The 21,147-nt window shown below is 42.9% G+C and overlaps 1 protein-coding gene across 1 annotated transcript in view; it reads right to left on the bottom strand.

Annotated features, from left to right (window-relative positions):
• ADAMTS10 (ADAM metallopeptidase with thrombospondin type 1 motif 10) overlaps positions 1 to 21,147 on the bottom strand; it is a 322,067-nt gene that overhangs the window by 146,518 nt on the left and 154,402 nt on the right. Inside the window, exons 3-5 of the mRNA XM_073544180.1 lie at positions 18,489 to 18,792; positions 16,750 to 17,167; positions 8,098 to 8,251 (exon numbers count right to left, since the gene is read on the bottom strand). Of these exons, the coding sequence (XP_073400281.1) occupies positions 8,098 to 8,251; positions 16,750 to 17,167; positions 18,489 to 18,634 (718 nt within the window). The 5' untranslated portion in view covers positions 18,635 to 18,792. The remainder of the gene's footprint in view (positions 1 to 8,097; positions 8,252 to 16,749; positions 17,168 to 18,488; positions 18,793 to 21,147) is intronic.

Here is a 21,147-nt window from a genome sequence, read left to right as displayed (position 1 = left end):
GATCAAAAAACCATAATCCCACCAACTCTGCATTCAAATACCACAAATGGTTCAAAAATTTGGTCAGGGCTATTTCTGCAATGTTGTTGTCACATTCTTTATAGTCTAACAGACTACGCAAAATACCTAAATCTTAAAATACCTCAATTTGGATTTTTTCAAACTTTGAACGACGAGCGGCACGGGTTAACGTCGTTTGATCGAGCTCAAATTTTGGCTATCTCAATATCTGGAAAGGAGAATCGCTTTGTGGGGTCCAGACGGACAAAATTCCGACATCGATTTTTTGTGGTCACCCTAGTCTGCACACTTTACATACTGTAGGTGAAGCATGTTTATTTTACATGATTTACCTGTAGGAAACACATGGCTAATAATCACATTAAAAAACATGCCAATTAGGCTAGTTTCACACTAGCGTTTATTCGACGCAGTGCACGGCGCCGCTAAGCCCCGCCCCCTGCTGGCTCCCTGCCCGCCCCATCCGGTCATCGCCGCCTACTATCGCACATGGACGCTTGCGATCTGCGCACCCTATCTTTAGCATAGGGTGCGCAGATCGTGCGCTGGCCGTGCGCTAGTAGGATTTTGGCGTGTGCTGCGCACTTTTGAAGGTGCGCCCGTGCGCGCTGAACGCAGCATGTTACATTTCGGCGCGCTCAGCGCACCTTCAAAAGTACGCAGCGCACGCCAAAATCCTACTAACTCACGGCCAGTGCACGATCTGCGCACCCTATGCTAAAGATAGGGTGCGCAGATCGCAAGCGTCCATGTGCGATAGTAGGTGTCGATGACCGGATGGGGCCGGCAGGGAGGCGGCAGGGGGTGGGGCTTAGCGGCGCCGTGTGCTGCATCGAATAAACGCTAGTGTGAAACTAGCCTTAGTGGCAAAATTTCAAGCAATTTTCAAATTTTTTTTTCCTAAATTGCACTTTAACTGTAATGTGTGAATGTATCCATATTAATTTTAAAAGCAGCAATGGAGTTTTGTAGTAAATAAAACTTTGTGTTTCCCTGTCTTATGTAAAAGCTATGAAAAAAAGGTCCAGCTGTTTGAGTAGGGCAAGTTGGGTTGGGTTGTTTGGCATATGCAATCTAACATCGGCTATCATCTAAGACATGTACGGCATATCCCACCTCAGGACTTGTACCTATCTATAGAGCAGAGTACAATTGACCCCATCATCCTGACAGATTTAATGACTGCAGGGAATGACAACATGCTCACACATACAGTTGAAACTAGAAGTTTACTTACACTAAATAAAAAGACACATATGCATGTTTTATCTCAATATCTGACATGATATCATAATTAACCTTTCCTGTTTTAGGTCAATTATTATTACCATAATTATTAATATTTGCCAAATGCCTGAATAATGAGAGAGATAATAGAGATAATATTTTAAGGCATTTTTATTTCTTACTGCAAAGTCAAAAGTTTACCATATTTTGCGGATTATAAGACGCACCCCAAATTTTGAGGAGAAAAATAGGAAAAAAAACTTTTTTTAATAAAATGGTGGTGCCTCTTAAAATCCATGCATCTTATTGCTTACCGGGGGTGGTTGCTGCGGTAAAGCATGGTCCCAGGGTTGCTGCTGGATGAGGCAAGTGTGGCATGTTGCTGCTGACCACAGGCTGGGATGAGGGGGTGTTCTGATGTGCACGGCTGTGGGTGAAAATGGCTGGGGTGCTCTGTGGGTGCGGGGGGGTCTCCGCTGGCATTTTGTGAAGGCCCTGAGCTCCCCGCATTTCCATTACTGCGATGCGGTGGCCTCCGCAAAAATGGTCGCTGGGGCGGCGCACGCTCAGATTGAGATCTCGGCAACGAGATCTCGGGTGCCGAGATCTTGTCTCCCGAGGGCCATTTTCCCAGAGGTCACTGCATAGCAGTAATGAATATGTGGGGGGCTCGGGGCTTTCACAAAATGTCAATGGAGCCCCCCACACAACAGAGCATTGCAGCCAATTTCACCCACAGCGGCACACATCGGAACAACCCCTCATCCCAGCCAGCGGCCTGCAGCAACGCGCCACTCTTTCCTCCTCCAGCAGCGACCCTGGGACCCTGCTCCACCATGGCTAGTAAGGAATATCCACATTATAAGATGCACCCAGATTTTCCCCCCAAATTTGGGGGAGAAAAGTACGTTTTATAATCCGAAAAGTACAGTATATTTCATTAGTATTTGGTACCATTGCCCTTAAAGTGAATGACTGGGGTCATCTCAATAGTTGATTGGAGTTCGGGCCCATTGCTCCTTACAAAACTGGTGTAACTGATCCAGGTTTGTAGGTCGCCTTGCTCGCACCTGCCTTTTCAGCTTTGCCCATAAACTTTCAATAGGATTGAGATCAGGGCTTTGTGATGGCCACTCCAAAACATTGAGTTTGTTAGTGACAGACAATTTGGTACTTAATGACCAAGCCAATTTTTCACATTTCTGACCACTGTCACTTTATGAGGTTATAGCTCTAGAACGCTTCAACGGATTGCACTGATTCTGAGAAAGTTTTTTCGTGACATATTGTACATCATGTCAGTGGTAAAATGACTTCGATATGACTTCTTTTATTTATGAAAAAATGGAAATTTGGCAAAAATTTTGAAAATTTAGCAATTTTAAAACTTTTCATTTTTGTGCCCTTAAATCAGAGAGTCATATCGCACAAAATAGTTAATAAATAACATTCCCACATGTCAACTTTACATCAGCACAATTTTGGAAACATACTGTAACTTTTTTTTGTAAGGACGTTATAAGGGTTAAAAGTTGACCAGTGATTTCTAATTTTTCCAAAAAAAATTACAAAACCATTTTTTTAGGGACTACCTCACATTTAAATTGAGTTTGGGGGTCAATACGACAGAAAATACCCCAAAGTGACAGCATTCTAAAAACTGCATCCCTCAAGGTGCAAAAAACCACATTCAAGAAGTTTATTAACCCTTCAGGTGCTTCATGAGAACTAAAGCAATGTGGAAGGAAAAAATGAACATTTTACTTTTTTCACAAAAAATTTACATTGGAACCAAACTTTTTTTATTTTCACAAGGGTAGCAGGAGAAAATGAACCACAACATTTGTTGTGCAATTTCTCCTGAGTACACTGACACGCCGTATGTGGGGGAAAGCCATTGTTTGGGCGCATGACAGGGTTCAGAAGGGAGGGAGCACTATTTGACTTTTTGATTCCAGCCAATTTTGTATTCAATGGCGGGTGCCATGTCGCGTTTGAAGACCCCCTGATGTACCTAAACTATAACCCTAACCGCAACTCTAATCCCAACACAACCCTAACCGCAACCCTATCCAAACCCTAACCCTAGCTCTAACCCTAGTCCCAACCCTAATCCTAGCCCAACCTTAACCATAGCTCTAACCTTAGCCACAACCCTAACCCTAGCCCAACTCAAACCCTAGCCCAGCCCAAATCCTAGCTATAACCCCTACTATAACCCCATCCATAACCCTAACCCTAGCCCCTAACCCTAGCTATAACCCCAACTATAACCCCCAACCATAACTCTAACCCTAGCCCCAACCCAAACCCTAGCTATAACCCCAACTATAACCCCAATCATAACCCTAACCCTAATAGAAAAATGGAAAAAAATACATTTTGTTAATTTTATTATTTTTACCTGACAAAGGGGGTGATAAAAGTGGGTTTGATTTACTATTTTTTTATTTTGACCACTATGATAGGGTCTGTGATAAAAATCTCCTATTGTTGCCAGGATTTTTTTTTTGCGCTCGGCGTTATTCTGTGAATAACAGTGATCACAACACCATGGTCGGTAAAAACAGACCCGAATCATGTTCTCCGGGGTCTCAGCTACAACCTTCTGTAGCCAAGACCCCAGAGATTTTCAAATGCTGGAGGGCGCTATAGCCTTATTTCTCAGCGCCGTTAAAAAGCGCCGTTAAAAAGCGACAGTGAGGAATAAGTAACCTTAACTGCCGCTGTTGGCGGTCATTAAGGGGTTAAGCCTCTTTTTTACCATTTTGGCAGTATGCTTCGAGTCGCTGTCCATTTGGAAGACCCATTTCTGCCCAAGCTTTAACTTCCTGGCTGATGTCTTGCAATGTTGCTTCAGTATTGCCACAATCTTTTCTCATGATGCCATCTATTTTGTGAAGTGCACCAGTCACTCCTGCAGCAAAACAACCCCACAACATGATACTGCCACCCCCATGTTTCACAGTTGGGATGATGCTTTTAGGCTTCCAAGATTCTCTCTTTTTCCTCCAAATGTAATGATAGTCATTATTAGAGTTGAGCGATACCATCCGATACTTCAAAGTATCGTATCGGATGGTATCGGCCGATCTTTAAAAAAAGTATCGGTATCGCCGATTCCGATACCGGAAGTCCCATTCAAGTCTATGGGACTTCCGGTATCGGAATAAGAAAAACCCTTTCCTGCCCTTGTACAGCCTCTCTGGGGTCTGTACGGGCCTTTCGGGGGGCTGTGCCGGCCTGCCAGGGGGTCTGTGCAGGCTCCGGTGGTCTGTGCCGGCCTGCCGGTGGTCTGTGCAGGCTCCGGGGGGCTGTGCCGGCCTGCCGGGGGGCTGTGCCGGCCTGCCGGGGGGCTGTGCCGGCCTGCCAGGGGGTCTGTGCAGGCTCCGGTGGTCTGTGCCGGCCTGCCGGTGGTCTGTGCAGGCTCCGGGGGGCTGTGCCGGCCTGCCGGGGGGCTGTGCCGGCCTGCCGGTGGTCTGTGCAGGCTCCGGGGGTCTGTGCAGGCATCGTCCGATGGGACTACAAGTCCCATCGGGCGATGCCTGCTACCATGACAGTGATTGACACATTAGCCAATGATGGGACAGTAGTAGTCCCATCATCCGGTTAATGTGTTAAATGTAAAAAAAAAAAAAAAAAAAAATTACATGCTACATTCATACTACATACTACATACATGCTACATTCATACTACATACTACATACATGCTACATTCATACTACATGCAACATACATACTACATATATACTACATGCATGCTACATATATACTACATGCTACATGCATGCTACATACATACTACATACATGCTACATATATACTACATACATACTACATATATACTACATGCATGCTACATATATACTACATACATACTACATATATACTACATGCATGCTACATACATACTACATATATACTACATGCATGCTACATACATACTACATGCTACATGCATGCTACATACATACTACATACATACTACATGCTACATACATACCACATATATACTGCATACATACAATACATTCATACAATACATACATAGACATACAGTACATATAACATAGAGTAACATACTTACCAATACTTGTCACATTGTTCCCCGAAGCCATTGTCTTTCCGGAATAAATATTAACATAACAAACCACAAAAATACTCACCCACGATCCGAAGCAGTCCACGAGTGTGTCCCACGACGATCTTGGGTAGAGAACTGCAGCATCAGCTGATGCTGCCGTTCTCTACGGGCTGCAGGAATCCAATGACGGAAGGTAGGTATCCTTCCGCACTGTATTCCTCCGCCACTTAAAAAAAAAAAAAGTCCCTAGTCTCACTTTATGCCATTGCTGTGTGGGAATTTCCCACACAGCAATGGCATAAAGTGAGACTAGGGACTTTTTTTTTTTTAAGTGGCGGAGGAATACAGTGCGGAAGGATACCTACCTTCCGTCATTGGATTCCTGCAGCCCGTAGAGAACGGCAGCATCATCTGATGCTGCAGTTCTCTACCCAAGATCGTCGTGGGACACACTCGTGGACTGCTTCGGATCGTGGGTGAGTATTTTTGTGGTTTGTTATGTTAATATTTATTCCGGAAAGACAATGGCTTCGGGGAACAATGTGACAAGTATTGGTAAGTATGTTACTCTATGTTATATGTACTGTATGTCTATGTATGTATTGTATGAATGTATTGTATGTATGTAGTATATATGTGGTATGTATGTAGCATGTAGTATGTATGTAGTATGTATGTAGCATGCATGTAGCATGCAGTATGTATGTAGCATGCATGTAGTATATATGTAGTATGTATGTAGCATGCATGTAGTATATATGTAGCATGTATGTAGTATGTATGTGGTATGTATGTAGCATGTAGTATATATGTAGCATGCATGTAGTATATATGTAGTATGTATGTAGTATGTATGTAGTATGTATGTAGTATGTATGTAGCATGTATGTAGTATATATGTAGTATGTATGTAGTATATATGTAGCATGCATGTAGTATATATGTAGTATGTATGTAGCATGCATGTAGTATATATGTAGCATGCATGTAGTATGTATGTGGTATGTATGTAGCATGTAGTATATATGTAGCATGCATGTAGTATGTATGTAGTATGTATGTAGTATATATGTAGCATGCATGTAGTATGTATGTGGTATGTATGTAGCATGTAGTATATATGTAGCATGCATGTAGTATGTATGTAGTATGTATGTAGCATGCAGTATGTATGTAGTATGTATGTAGTATATATGTAGTATGTATGTAGCATGCATGTAGTATGTATGTAGCATGTATGTAGTATGTATGTAGTATATATGTAGTATGTATGTAGCATGTAGTATGTATGTAGTATTTTTTTTTTTTTTTAACATTTAACACATTAGCCGGATGATGGGACTACTACTGTCCCATCATTGGCTAATGTGTCAATCACTGTCATGGTAGCAGGCATCGCCCGATGGGACTTGTAGTCCCATCGGACGATGCTTGCACAGACCCCCGGACATCAGCACAGCCCCCCGGCAGGCCGGCACAGCCCCCCGGCAGGCCGGTACAGACCCCCACAGGGTGCACAGCCCCCCGGCAGGCCGGCACAGCCCCCCGGCAGGCCGGCAGAGACCCCGGGCAGTCCACACAGCCCCCCGGCAGGCCGGCACAGCCCCCCGGCAGGCCGGCAGAGACCCCCGGAAGGCCCGAAATGACGGCGCATCATGATGCGCACACACCGCGCATCATGATGACGTCAGGCCGTCAATCAACTGAACTTCCGATTCCGATGCCGAATTCCGATATTGAAAAAATATCGGAAGTCGGTATCGGAATTCCGATACAGCAAGTATCGGCCGATACCCGATACTTGCGGTATCGGAATGCTCAACACTAGTCATTATGCTCAAAATGTTCAGTTTTAGTTTCATCAGGCCACAGGACATGTCTCCAAAAATTAAAGTCTTTGTTCCTGTGTGCATTTGCAAATATTAATCTGGCTTTTTTATGTTTCTTTTGGATTAATGGCTTTTTCTTGGCTGAGTGATCTTTCAGCCCATGTTGATACAGCACTACTTCTGACACAATCTTACCAGCTCCCACCATAATCTTCACAAGGTCTTTTGCTATTGTCCTTGGATTTATATGCACATGTAAGACCAAAGCTTGTTCATCTCTGGGACGCAGAACCCATATCCTTCCGAGTGGTATGATGACTGGACATTTCCATCTTGTTTGTGCTTGCGTATAATTGTTTGTACAGATGAATGAGGCACCTTCAGGTATCTTGAAATTATTTCCAAGGATGAGCCAGACTTGTGCAAGTACACAATTATGTTCCTGATTTCTTGAGACTTTCCCATGATGCTACACAAAGAAGCAGTGTGTTTTAGGTGTGCATTAACATACATTCACAGATGTGTCTCTAATAATCAGAAGCTTCCAAACACATGACATCATCATATTGGTAGTCCAGAATTGTTTAAAGGCATAGTAATCTTAGTGCATGTAAACATTTGACTTTGCAGTAAGTACGTGATAAAAATGGCTTAAAACATTCTCTCTCTCATTATTCTGGCATTTGGCACATATTAATAATTATGGTAATCCTAATTGATCAAAAGTGGGAAAGGTTTATTCTGATTTCATGTCAGATATTGAGAAAACATGCATATGTGTCTTTTTCTATAGTGTATTTAAACTTCCAGTTTCAACAGTATATACAGTATATATATATATATATATATATACAGTATATATGGGTATGCATACTAATTTAGAAATATTTACAGGCTCTACATTTGTACAGTGCAGAAAATGGTTAAAAATATACCTATTACACCACAAGCTGCGTCAAGGTGCTGTCGCTGCAAGGAAGACCGCTTGTAAACCACATGAGGTGTCCCCTCACTGGTCATATTATAGTTTCCACCTGGAGGCAGTGGCTCAATGAGAAATTCATCATCCCCTGACACTATCACTCCAAGCTAAAATAGAAGGTAAAAGGTGTTACAAGAAGAAGTTAAACTATGGCTTCCGCGAGAGATACAATAGCAAGCAAAAGGATAACAATGCTTTGAACTTTTGAATTTAGACTCCATGTCTCACCATCCACCACTGCATTGAACGTGAGACTATCATCATTTTATAGACAATCAACTTGGCTATCTCATACATAAATTTGACTTGCAACTATTTTGCATATGAATAGTTATGCAGATTCTTGTCATGTCACTGCATTGTAACCGTTTTGTTCCTGATGGCTGAAAAATCTTTTTTTCCAGTATATAACAAATTACAACCTGTTCTCACATTATCTAATAGCTCAGTGTGTCATTAGGTTGATTCCCAAGTGAAAGGTCACTGGTTTGAATCAAGAAGCAGCCATACAGAAGATTTACCAAGAAAAGAGCAGCCATACAGAAGGAGCAGCCATACAGAAGATTTCCCAAGAAAAGAGAATCAGCTTCATCCAGCTAAAGACAAAAAGTGGATATCAAGGCTAAATATCAGAGTCAACAAGTTGGCTCATTACAAGGTCTATCAGTTCTGCAATGACAAACACGGCAGTGGAGGTGGCTTGAGTACTTCATAAAAGTGAGATCACAGACGTCCATACAAGCACCGTGCAATGCACGTTCCGCAAGTCTGGAATGGTGGCCCGAAAAAAGGTGAAGAAACCTCAACTTCAATATTGCATAATATTCTAAGAAGCGTCGGCTCGAGTTTGCAAAACAGTGCGAAAAGTGGATAGTAGAAGAATGTAAACGGGTGATTTGGAGTGATGAGACGAAAGTCAATAGACTAACCTCTGATGGGTGCAAATGAGTCAGGAAGAAACAAGGGAAAAAAGGGCTAACAAATTGAAAATTTCAAAGAATTGTCAAGTTTGGTGGAGGAAGCCTAAAGAAATGTGTTTGTTTTACAGCAAAAAACATTGGATACTTGACTAGGATTGTTAATGGTCTCAATGCTGAGCTATATGTGAGTTTCCTACAAGACTACTAACTTCGTACACTTGAGTACTATCGGTATGAAAAGGACTAAATAGTGTTCTAGTAAGTAGTGTTGAGCGATACCTTTCGATATCGGGAAATATCGGATCGGATTGGATCGGACCGATACCCCCAAAATATCGGGTATCGCCGATTCCGATACCAGAAACCCATGCAAGTCAATGGGGCACAAATATCGGAATGAAACTAAACACTTTGTTTCCTTGCACATCCAGTTCGGTAGGGGGGAAGAGTGTGTGCGGGCGGGGTCTGTACGAGCCTCTCGGGGGTCTGTGCGGGCCTGCCGGGAGTCTGTGCGGGCTGCCGGGGGTCTGTGCGGGCTGCCGGGGGTCTGTGTGGGCCTGCCGGGGGTTGTGTGTGTGTGCAGGCATCATCAGATGGGACTACAAGTCCCATCGGGCTCTGCCTGCTACAATGACAGTGATTGACACATTAGCCAATGATGGGACAGTAGTAGTCCCATCATCCGGCTAATGTGTTGAATGTAAAAAAAAAAAAAAACATACATACTACATATATACAACATTTATACAGCATACTACATACTTCATATATACTACATTCATACAACATACATACATACTACATACATACTACATATATACCACAGTCATACAACATACATACATACTACATCATACATGCATACTACATATATACTACATTCATACAACATACATACATACATACATAGTACATACTACATATATACTACATTCATGCAACATACATACATACATACTACATACATACTACATATATACTACATTCATACAACATACATACATACTACATATATACTACATTTATACAACATACATACATACATACATAGTACATACTACATATATACTACATACATACAACATACATAAAACATGCTACAGACATACAACAGACATACTACATACATACTACATACAATACATTCATACATTCATACAATACATACATATAGACATACAGTACATATAACATGGAGTACATACTCACCATCACTTGTCACTTTGATCCCCGAAGCCAGTGTCATCTGTAAAAAATATTAAAATAACAAACAACCAATATACTCCCTGATCCGCAGAAATCCACGAGTGTCCCACGACGATCTCCCGTGGAGAACAGCAGCATCAGCTGATGCGACCGCTCTCTAGGGGCTCCAGGAATACAATGACGGGAGGTAGGTATCCTTCCGCTCTGTATTCCTCCGCCACTGTAAAAAAATAGTCGCTAGTACTTTTGGCATTGCTGTGTGAGAAAGTTCCCATGCAGCTTTTGCCATAAAGTGAGACCAGTGAACTATAGTAACCTCTCAGTGATGCACTGATCATCGTGGGACACTCGTTGATTTCTGCGGATCAGGGAGTATATTGGTTGTTTGTTATTTTAATATTTTTTACAGTGAGATGACACTGGCTTCGGGGATCAAAGTGACATGTGACGATAAGTATGTACTCTATGTTATATGTACTGTATGTCTATATGTATGTATTGTATGAATGTATTGTATGTAGTATGTATGTTGTATGTATGTAGCATGTTGCATGTATGTAGTAAGTATGTAGTATGTATGTATGTATGTTGTATGAATGTAGTATACATGTAGTATGTATGTAGTACGTAGTATGTATGTATGCTGTATGAGTGTAGTATATATGTAGTATGTATGTAGTATGTATGTATGTTGCATGAATGTAGTATATATGAAGTATTTATGTAGTATGTAGTATGTATGTATGTTGTATGAATGTTGTATATATGTAGTATGTATGTTTTTTTTTTTTTACATTCAACACATTAGCCAGATGATGGGACTACAACTGTCCCATCATTGGCTAATGTGTCAATCACTGTCATTGTAGCAGGCATAGCCCGACGATGCCTGCACACACACAAACCCCTGGCAGCCCACACAGACCCCCGGCAGCCTGCACAGACCCCCGGCAGCCCGCACAGACCCCCAGCAGGCCCGCACAGACCCCCGGCAGGCCCGCATAGACCCCGGCAGGCCCGCACAGACTGCGCATCATGACATCATTTCAGCAGCCAATCACAGCCATGCCATTAGTTAACATGGCTAACACAACTGGCTCATTGCATTATGGGAACTTCCGATTCCGGTATTCGATATTTTAAAAATATCGGAACTCCGATACAGCGAATATTGGCCGATACCCGATATTTGCAGTATCGGAATGCTCAACACTACTAGTAAGGCAACGACCCAAAACTTAAGTTGAGATTGGCAAAGAAATGTTTTAAATACAATGAAGCAGAGGTGCACGTTTGGCTCTCACAGTCCCTAGACCTCAACCCAATCTAACATTTGTGGGTAGAGTTGAAGAAAAAGCTGTATACAGTACATACCCAAGTGAGTTGACCAGTATGCACCAACTTTGTATAAATGACCTGGGATCAGATTTCCGTTAAAACATGCTTGAATCTGATCGAGAGTATGCCCAGAGAGATTCAGGCAGTGTTGAAAGCCAAAGGTAGATTTAGAAAATACTAACATATAAATAAAAATGTAAATTTAGATTTTCATGAGCAAATCAGTAACAATGCAATGACTTGACAAGAATTTGCATAACTAATCAACTAATCATATGCAAAATAGTCATAAGTCAATTTATGTATGAGACAGTCAGGATTAGAGTTGAGTGAAACGGGTCGGTCATATTCAAAAGTCGCCGACTTTCGCTGAAGTCGGGTTTCATGAAACGAAACCCGACCATAGCATGAGGTCGGCCACGAGGTGGGCGAACAGAGCGCCAAAGTCGCGTTTCAAAAGATGCTTCCAGCGCCCTTTTTCAGCCAATGATGGAGGACGCACACTGTGGGGAACGCGATGACATAGGCACCATTCACTCAGAGCACTACATTGTCCTCGCAGTGTACTGAGGCAGAATCAGACCCTGATGATACTCAGGTGCCCCTTCCCACATACTATACCACCTTACACGGTGACACAGAGGAAGGTGCACATGAAATTGAAGAGGAGGTGATGGATGACTCAGTTGTTGACCCAGATTGGCATCCATTGGGGGAAGAGGGTGCCGCTGCCAATAGCTCAGAAGAGGAGGAGGAGGATCCGCAGCAGGCAACGACATCGCAACAGCTGTTATCTGGCAGGACCGTAGCAGTCCAAAAACGTGTTACAAAAACCAAAAGAGTTGCAGGACAGCTTGGCCAGATGGTCAAAGTAGCACAGCGTGCAAGGTCTCAAAGACTGCAAAGACCTTTAGCCGAGGGAAAAATCTGAGAAATTTGAATACCAGTTGCATGCTTAGACATTTAACCACCATGCACTTGCAAGCGTGGACGGACTACCAAACCTCACGTACCACATGTGCACCTGCTCCGAATGAAGGTAGTTAGCAACACTACATCGCTTCCCCCACTGTAAGCCCACCGGTTAGCACACCACCAGCAGCAAATGTCGAGGTGTCGTTGTAAGGGCAAAGCAGTCATGGAATCACAATGTTATTGCTACGAAAGACAGAATCTAGGCCATCAGCAACACCATCACCATCACCAACCCTCTCTCAGTCCGCCATGTCCACCGCTAGTTCCACCATATGCAGCTCTCAAGTCCAGCTCACCCTACCAGAGACTCTGAGTAGGACAAGAAAGTACTCATCCTCTCATCCGCGTACACTGGCTTTGAACGCCCAAACTAATCTCGTTAGAGATGATGCCCTAGCGGTTGGTTGAAAGTAAAGCTTTCCGCGAGTTCATGGCCTACGTAGTACCACGCTATGACCTACCCAGTCGGCACTTCTTTTCGCGAAAAGCCATCCCAGCCCTCCATGTGCATGTGAAAGACCGCATTGTCCATGCACTCAAGCAATCAGTGAGTGGAAAGGTGCACCTCACAACAGATACATGGGTCAGTAGGCATGGCCAGGGCCATTACATGTCCATCACTGCGCACTGGGTTAATGTGGTGGATGCAGGGTCCGCAGGGGACAGCGGCGGTGGGACAGTGCTGCCTAGCCCACGGTATAGGAAACAGTTGGCTGTAGGCGTTCGACCCTCCTCCTCCTCCAGAAGCGAAAGCTCGTCCACAGAGCGCAGTCGCACAAGCACTCCATCCACAGCTGCCAGTGTTGCACACGAGGTGTCCCACTATCCAACAGCTAGTGGTAAGCGTCAGCAGGCTGTGTTGAAGATGATGTGTTTGGACGACAACAGACACACCGCGGAGTTACTTGCCGACTACTTGCAGCGACAAACTGAGTCATGGTTGGGCAGTCTGCATCTTGAGGCAGGCAAGGTAGTTACTGATAACGGCCGGAATTTTGTGGCAGCCATAGCCCTTTCAAAACTCAGACACATACCTTTCCTGGCTCACACCTTGAACCTGGTGGTGCAGTGCTTCCTCAATAATTATCCGGAGTTAACACCCCTGCTCCATAAGGTGTGAAGACTGTGGTTGCAACAAGGTGGAACTCCACCCTGCACATGGTTCAGAGGCTGTGCGAACAGAGGCAGGCTGTAATTCATTTGTGGGAGGATACACAGGCAGGCAGTTTGCAGGCAGACATGGAGTTGTCTGGTGTGCAGTGGTCGAAGCTGAAAGACCTCTGTAAAGTCCTTCAGTGTTTTGAGGAATGCACATGACTGGTAAGCGCAGACGACGCCATCATAAGCATGAGCATCCCACTTATGTGTCTGCTCATGCAAACTTTGACGCACATTAAGGAGCAGGCGTCTGCAGCCGAGGAGGAAGAGGAGGAGGGAAGCCTTGATGACAGTCAGCCATTGTCTGCTCAGGGAAGTCTCGTGAATGAGGTGGAGGAAGAAGAGGAAGAGGAGGATGATGGGGATGATTATTTTGTGGAGGAGGATGCTTCTCAGGGGGCAAGAAAAAATGTTGGCGTGGCAAAGTCAGGTACAGGGTTTGTGCGTGACTAGAGGGATGTGGATTTGCCAGATAGTGCTCCTCCACCCAGCACTCGCAGTGCATCATTGACACCTGGAACATTGGCCCACATGTCTGATTATGCCTTGCAGATCCTAAAAAGGGACCCCCTCATTGCCAAAATGATGAGCGATGACGACTACTGGTTGGCCAGCATCCTGGATCCACGCTATAAAGGCAAATTCCAAAACATCAACACAGGAGAACCTAGAGCTAATATTGGCTAACAAACAAGCAACTCTGGTAAACCGTTTGTTTGAGGCATTCCCAGCACACAGCGGCGGTGATGTTTTTCCAATGAGCCGTAGGGGGCAACATGGAAGAGGTGTTTGTGGTGCATACAGTCAAAGTGGCGTTGGACACAGGGGTTTCATGACAATGTTGTGGACTGATTTTTCAAGTACCGCTCACACGACTGGTAATACTGCATCGATCGAAAGTGACAGGAGACAGCAACTATGGTAACAAACTACTTCTCCTCCCATATCGATGTTCTCCCTCACCGGTCATTCCCCTTTGACTATTGGGCCAGTAAACTTGACACCTGGCCTGAATTTGCACAATATGCCTTACAGGAGCTCACTTGCCCTGCTGCTAGTGTGTTATCTGAACGAGTCTTCAGTGCTGCTGGATCAATCCTGACAGAAAAAAGGACCTGTCTGTCGACCCAAAATGTTGATGATCTAACCTTCATTAAAATGAACCTTGCATGGGTTTCAAAGGATTTTGTCCCACCCTCCCCTGCTGACACGTAGGTTGCCAGAAAAATGGCTTGCTTTTGTCCTCCTCTCCAATTACTCCATTTGCAGCTGCTCAATGTCCAACATCAACATATGCCAATTTTTCCACCTCCCTAACTGGGCTGCCTCCCCCCACAGGGCCGGGATCACCACCTGGCGCACGCACCCGTGCGAGTGCCGTTGGCCTGTACAGGTGGGTGGGCACACTCTTTAGCAACGGCACTGGCACAAGGTCCCTCTTAGTAGAATCAAGTGTCTCTGATGGTGGGGGTGCACACCTGCCGTCAGACACACTGGCGTACTATGAGGGGACCTGTGCCAGTGCCAACGAGTGGGCCCCCCCCCGCTTGCTCAGGATCACAGCACTTGCAAAGTTGAAATACTGACCTCTCCCTGCTCCACCGCCGTGACGTCTTCCGCATTTCCTGATAGTGACATTCTGGTCAGAGAGTGTGATGACATCACGTCTGTACGCCCTCTGCCTAAACAGTCCAAGTGCAGTGAGATGGAAGATGGGGACAACGAGGAGTCAAGACTAGTACAGTGATTCCCTAGCAAGGAGACTTATTTAATTGTTTTCAATGTTAGGACAGCTATTTTTGGGGAGCACTATACTCTGGAGAATGACATATGAGGCCCACCATACACTGGAGCATTCCAAAGGTGGACATCAGACACTGGAGGAGCATTTACAGGGCCCATTATGCACTGGAGCATTAAAAATGGGGCCCATTATATATGGAGCGAGCATTATTTGGGCCCATAACACAGTGGAGCTTCATTCATGGGGACCAACATATACTGTAGCATTATGTGGAGCTCATCATATACCGTTTCAAACATTATATGGGACCAATGATTCTGTATGTAGAAATATATGGGCCTCATTACTCTGTATAGCGCACTATGCGGTGGCCATAATACTGTATGGAGTAATATACTGTCCGTTTTTGGAGCTATTGGAGAATTTAAAATGGATATCAGTCATGAGATGTAAGAAGTGAAGTACTTTTCATTGTACTATACCGCTATTTCTCTGCCGTATCAGAGGATAATGAATTGTGGCATGTGTTGAAGGAGCCCATTGACACTCTTTGGCCCTGGGCCCTCGAAACTATGGAACCAGCCCTACCCCCCCCACAACTTTAGCCAAATAATCCCCAGTTTTCAATGCCTAACTATTATTATAAAGTAAATTAAGGTTGACAAGCTTAAGTAATAAGAATTGATGTTTTTGGCATTAAAATGGGCACTGTAGGTGTGTTTCCTGTCCTCCACTCCCTGCCGACCTTGGTTCCCCATTGACTTGCATTGGGTTTCGTGTTTCCGTCGGCCTTCGACTTTTCACGATAATCGGCCAATTTCGTTCGACCCGACTTTTGAGAAAGTTTGGGTTTCATGAAACTCGACTCGACCCGAATAAAGGCAAAGTCGCTCATCTCTAGTCAGGATGATTGTCTGTAAAATGATGGTAGCCTTAAGTTTGAAGCAGTGGATGGTGAGATATGGAACTAGAATGTCAAAAGTTTAAAACGTTGTTATTGTTACCCTTTTGGTCATCAGTGTATATAAGCATACAGAAACATTACAGTTAGGCATTAGGCAAGTTAATCTGGCACATTTTATTCCACTAATCAACACAGCAATGTATATAATTTAAGCATTTAGGACATCTTAAGAGTTATTAAAAGTGTATTAACATTTTTCAAAGAAAGTGCAGTAAACATTGGGGAAGTAAAGCTGCTATAGACATGTCGAAGATATAAAATGCAACTTATTTAATTTCTATGAGTAGCATTTTTTCTCACCAGTCCATTGCAGTTGCTAATAGCCACCTTGGAGTTCAACTGTTGATCCTGTATATGGCCAACATAATGACAGTCCTCATACAGCTCATGTTTCCAATCCAAACCTCCACTCTTCCAGTACTCAACAGTGAAGTGCTGTCCTAGTAGATCTGTTTGCAGGGTAAGGTTGAGCAAGAAGCTAGAACTTTGAGCTTGTAATCGGTAGTACACCTGACGGTCGGATTCATCAGGAATACTTCTTCGAGACCTGCGGAAGCTTGGAGTTGTTCGACGAAGGTCATAGGTCAGGAACTTCCCACTCTGGTCCACCTGGGCAGGGAAGGCGATCTCATAATCGCTCAGTCGAGAGAGGAAATCTGCTGGGTCAGAGGAGAGGACTTCACTGGCTGCTGTCATTCCAACGATGCAGTGACTTGGGCTGAATTACAAGGCACCACGTCAACCACAATAGCAAGCACAACTTGAATGATTATAGGGCCAAAATTTACTAATGGTTGGAACATTGTGTATAATTGTGATGCTAATTTAAAGGGATTGGCCACTTTATCTGTACTTTACCAAATATGCTGTGACATGATTTTGTGGAACTTACTGATACATATGTATTACAAGTTCTCCTCCTTTTCAAAGTGCTCCCTAGTTCTTAGCACAGTGTTCCTTACTGACTGCATAGCATTCATGTTCCCAAAATGGCATGATTGAGATGAATGTGACCTTATAATTCCATTAACTTTCTCCAATTGAAAAAAGCTGTCCCACGTGCAATGTTTTTTAATTGGAGAAGGCTGAAACTTTGAACTTTGACTTACTTTTGTATCTGGCAAACACGGCCTTAAGGCACGACAGAGTCTAAAATTTTATGTTGGCATCATTACCATGGATGAATATTTTGAGAGTCACATATGAATATTATTTTCCATTATTCAAATATGACCCTCCAAAAGAATTCTCAGCCAAGAACATTAATATCAACTGTTCTTTACCCAAAATAATTCTGCATGTTTAGGTTTTCATACTCATTCTTATTACTATTTACTTTCAATATGATCTTCATAGTTTGTTTCCTGCAATTATCAGAAAGAAGAAAACTGTTTCATGGAGATGTATAATTGATGATGTTATCTGTGTTATCTCACATGGGTGGATGCTTCTATACTTCCCACAAGTTGTTTGTAACTGTGTATGTTGTCTACGACTTCCAGGAAAAGTTGGGGATGGTGTTAAGTTCACGTTATTTTTCTCTGTGGTATGCTAAAAACAGTAATAAATAACGGAGTTCTTTGGATTAAAGAGTTGGAATGTAGTCTGAAATAATTCAATCATCTGTTAAGAGTTTAAAGAGGTTGTAAGGCCATTCTCTTTTTACTTTATGACCATATGAGGGTCAATAGCTGCCTTTAATCATTGACAGGGATGGGATTTACATAAATAAATGTGAACTAAAAAGTTGTTAAAATGACTAAATTATAACATTATTTATAAAATATATAAAACTACTCAAAAAATAAATGGGCAGTTGTCACAATAGAACTTGCCTCCGAATCATAAAGTTTATTGCTGGATATTAACACAAATTAGAAGTACTCTACCCGCCTGCAGCTTGCCTCAACTGTTTGGTTATAATATCTGTTTCAGAATTCATTTGACACGTTGGCTCAGCTTTAATTCTTCTCTGGTATTTTTCACTTTACATGGTCAGACTCCAAGAGGAAAATGATGGAGTGACAAATATCTCTCACCTTCTGACCTCTGTTTGGGATTTTTGGATCTTTTGAAACTTGACGACTTTGCTACAGTCATGGTGAAGGCCAAGGCCAGTAGTTCCCAGATAATTTTCATGGTGACCAGTCTTCTTTGGCTCCGCTTTATCTCCCAGTTTCACCATGTCTCTGTTTCTTATACCTTCTCCCCAGGACTACTAATCCAAGGCCTGTAAACACATCTTATCCAATCTTTACAATGTTTTTCAATATTTTTTTATCCTTTTCTCTGATCTGTGTTTAAGTTGCCAAATTTTAATTCTTTACATATGTGTTTATGGACCTGAAAAAAAGAATTTACATATAAATAAATTTTTTATAGAATTTGCCTGAACAATATACAATTGAATGTTCTGAATAATGTTTACCTAACGATAAGAGAAATTGAAATCTAGCATCTTTGTAATATATATTCCATCATTTTATTTGCTTTAACTCCTTAGCGACCAGAGGTATTTTTGGTTTTGCATTTTTATTTTTTGCTCCCCTTCTTCCCAGAGCCATAACTTTTTTATTTTTTTGGTCAAAATGGCCATGTGAGGACTTGTTTTTTGCAGGGCGAGTTGTACTTTTGAATGACACTATTTGCTTTACCATGTCATGTACTCGAAAATGGGAAAAAAATGTTCAAGTGCAGTGAAAGTACAAAAAAAGTGCAATCCCACACTTGTTTTTGGTTTTGTTTTTTTACTAGGTTAACTGACCTGCCATTATGATTCTCTAGGTCATTACAAGTTCATAAATGAAAAAATCCGGCACTCTCTTTGTGAGAAAATTATTGATTCTGTATTCATAAGATAGGAATCCAAAACGTTTATAATGATATAACGTTTCGGTCCCAATATGGACCTTTTTCAGACAATAAAAACCGTTAATGTAGCCCTGTGTGTCCCCTTGTATATAGTAAAGATGAGATCACCATGTGGATGCAGAAGCTGGGGTGCCTGTGACAGTGGCGCCAGACAGAATAGTGGGTGAACCGCTAGAGGTAAGAGGGGTGCCCATGGGTGTGATTGGGGCATGGATATGGGTGTGAATAGTTGTGAAATGGGTGTTGTCAGGGGCATGGCCTAAAATTTACCATGGGGCAGAATGGAGCACGGGGCCAGAATGGAGCACAGGATCCAGAATGGAACACGGGGGTAGAATAGAGCACGGGGGCAGAATAGAGCACGGGGGCGAGAATGGAGCACAGGGGCCAGAATGGAGCACGGGGGCCTGAATGGAGCACAGGGGGCAGAATGGAGCACGGGGGGGGCAGAATGGAGCGCGGGGCAGAATAGACCAGGGGACAGGATCATGGGGCAGGATGGAGAGAGATGGGGCAGGATTGGAGAGAGATGGGGCAGGATCATGGGGCAGGATGGATATGATGGAGTTAGATGCGGCTGGATCATGGGACATCACTTGGCAGAATGGATACTCATGAGGGCAGGATGGGAGAATATATGGCTGGAGCCAGGAATTTGACACACAGGGGCCAGGATATACCATAGGGGCTAATTAAGGGATTATCTGAGTAGCAAGTTGGATATTAAAACTTAAACTTTATTAGGTAAAATTGTAAAAAGCCAAATTAGTCAAACAAAAAAAACAAACGGGTACTACAGTGAAGGAAGTGCCCTATAACCAATGAACAGAAAAGGGGGGGTTGTTAAAAGGATACTACTGGCCTCTCAGATCCTCAATATTAATCTGACCTGATAGCAAAATGAATATAGTTGCCTATAGGGTGAATAGTATATACATAATCTCATTTATATGGTACAAATAAGTGGTGCTTATAAGAAAAGGATGTTATAACCATACTTGTTATTGTGACTTACTTGGGCAAGTGGATGACATATCCTATGGGCAACTATAGTCATTTTGCTATCAGGTAAGATTAATATTGAGGATTTGAGAGGCCAATAGTACCTTATTAACAACCCACCCCCCCTTTTTCTGTTCGATGGTTATAGGGCACTTGCCTTCACTGTGGTACCCCTTTGTTTTTGTTTGACTAATTTGGCTTTTTACAATTTTACCTAATAAAGGTTAAGTTTTAATATCCACCTTGCTACACAGATAATCTATTTTGCGGATTGTTCTATTCCTGCTTTATATACTAATTAAGTGATATTATTACTGCAGTGATGTATTTATTTTATGTTTTGAGGAAACTGTCATAAAGGGGGAGGTGGTCCTCTTAATGTGCAGAGCAACACTGTCGCTTTTTTTCTTCATCTAGAATTGGGGATAAAATTAAGTAATGTGTTCTGGAAGAGGTGCTCTAGATAACTGTGTTATTTCCTGCAGAGATGAGCCCTGGCTGGAAGAAGTGATGGTGGTCTGTGCTGAATGAAAGATGAAAAGCAAAGATGAAGGACTTCACCTAGAGATGTCACTGGTGAGTTAGTGTGTTACCTGTACACTGACACTATACACTGCATACTATATACAGCAGTCCAGTGTATAATGTCACCGGTGATAACTGTATTACCTATACATTATATACAGAACTCCTGTGTATAATGTCACCGGTGATCACTGTATTACCTGTACACTATACACTATATACAGCGCTCCTGTGCATAATGTCACCGGTGAGCACTGTATTACCTGTACACAGACACTGTATACAAAGTACAGATCTCCT

The sequence above is a fragment of the Dendrobates tinctorius genome, unplaced genomic scaffold, assembly GCF_039654945.1.
Source record: "Dendrobates tinctorius isolate UK_male_01 unplaced genomic scaffold, ASM3965494v1 ptg000011l, whole genome shotgun sequence".
In the NCBI taxonomy this organism is placed as follows: Eukaryota; Metazoa; Chordata; class Amphibia; order Anura; family Dendrobatidae; genus Dendrobates; species Dendrobates tinctorius.
Note: the sequence above shows the minus strand (reverse complement) of the source record. Positions and strands in the feature narration are given on the sequence as shown.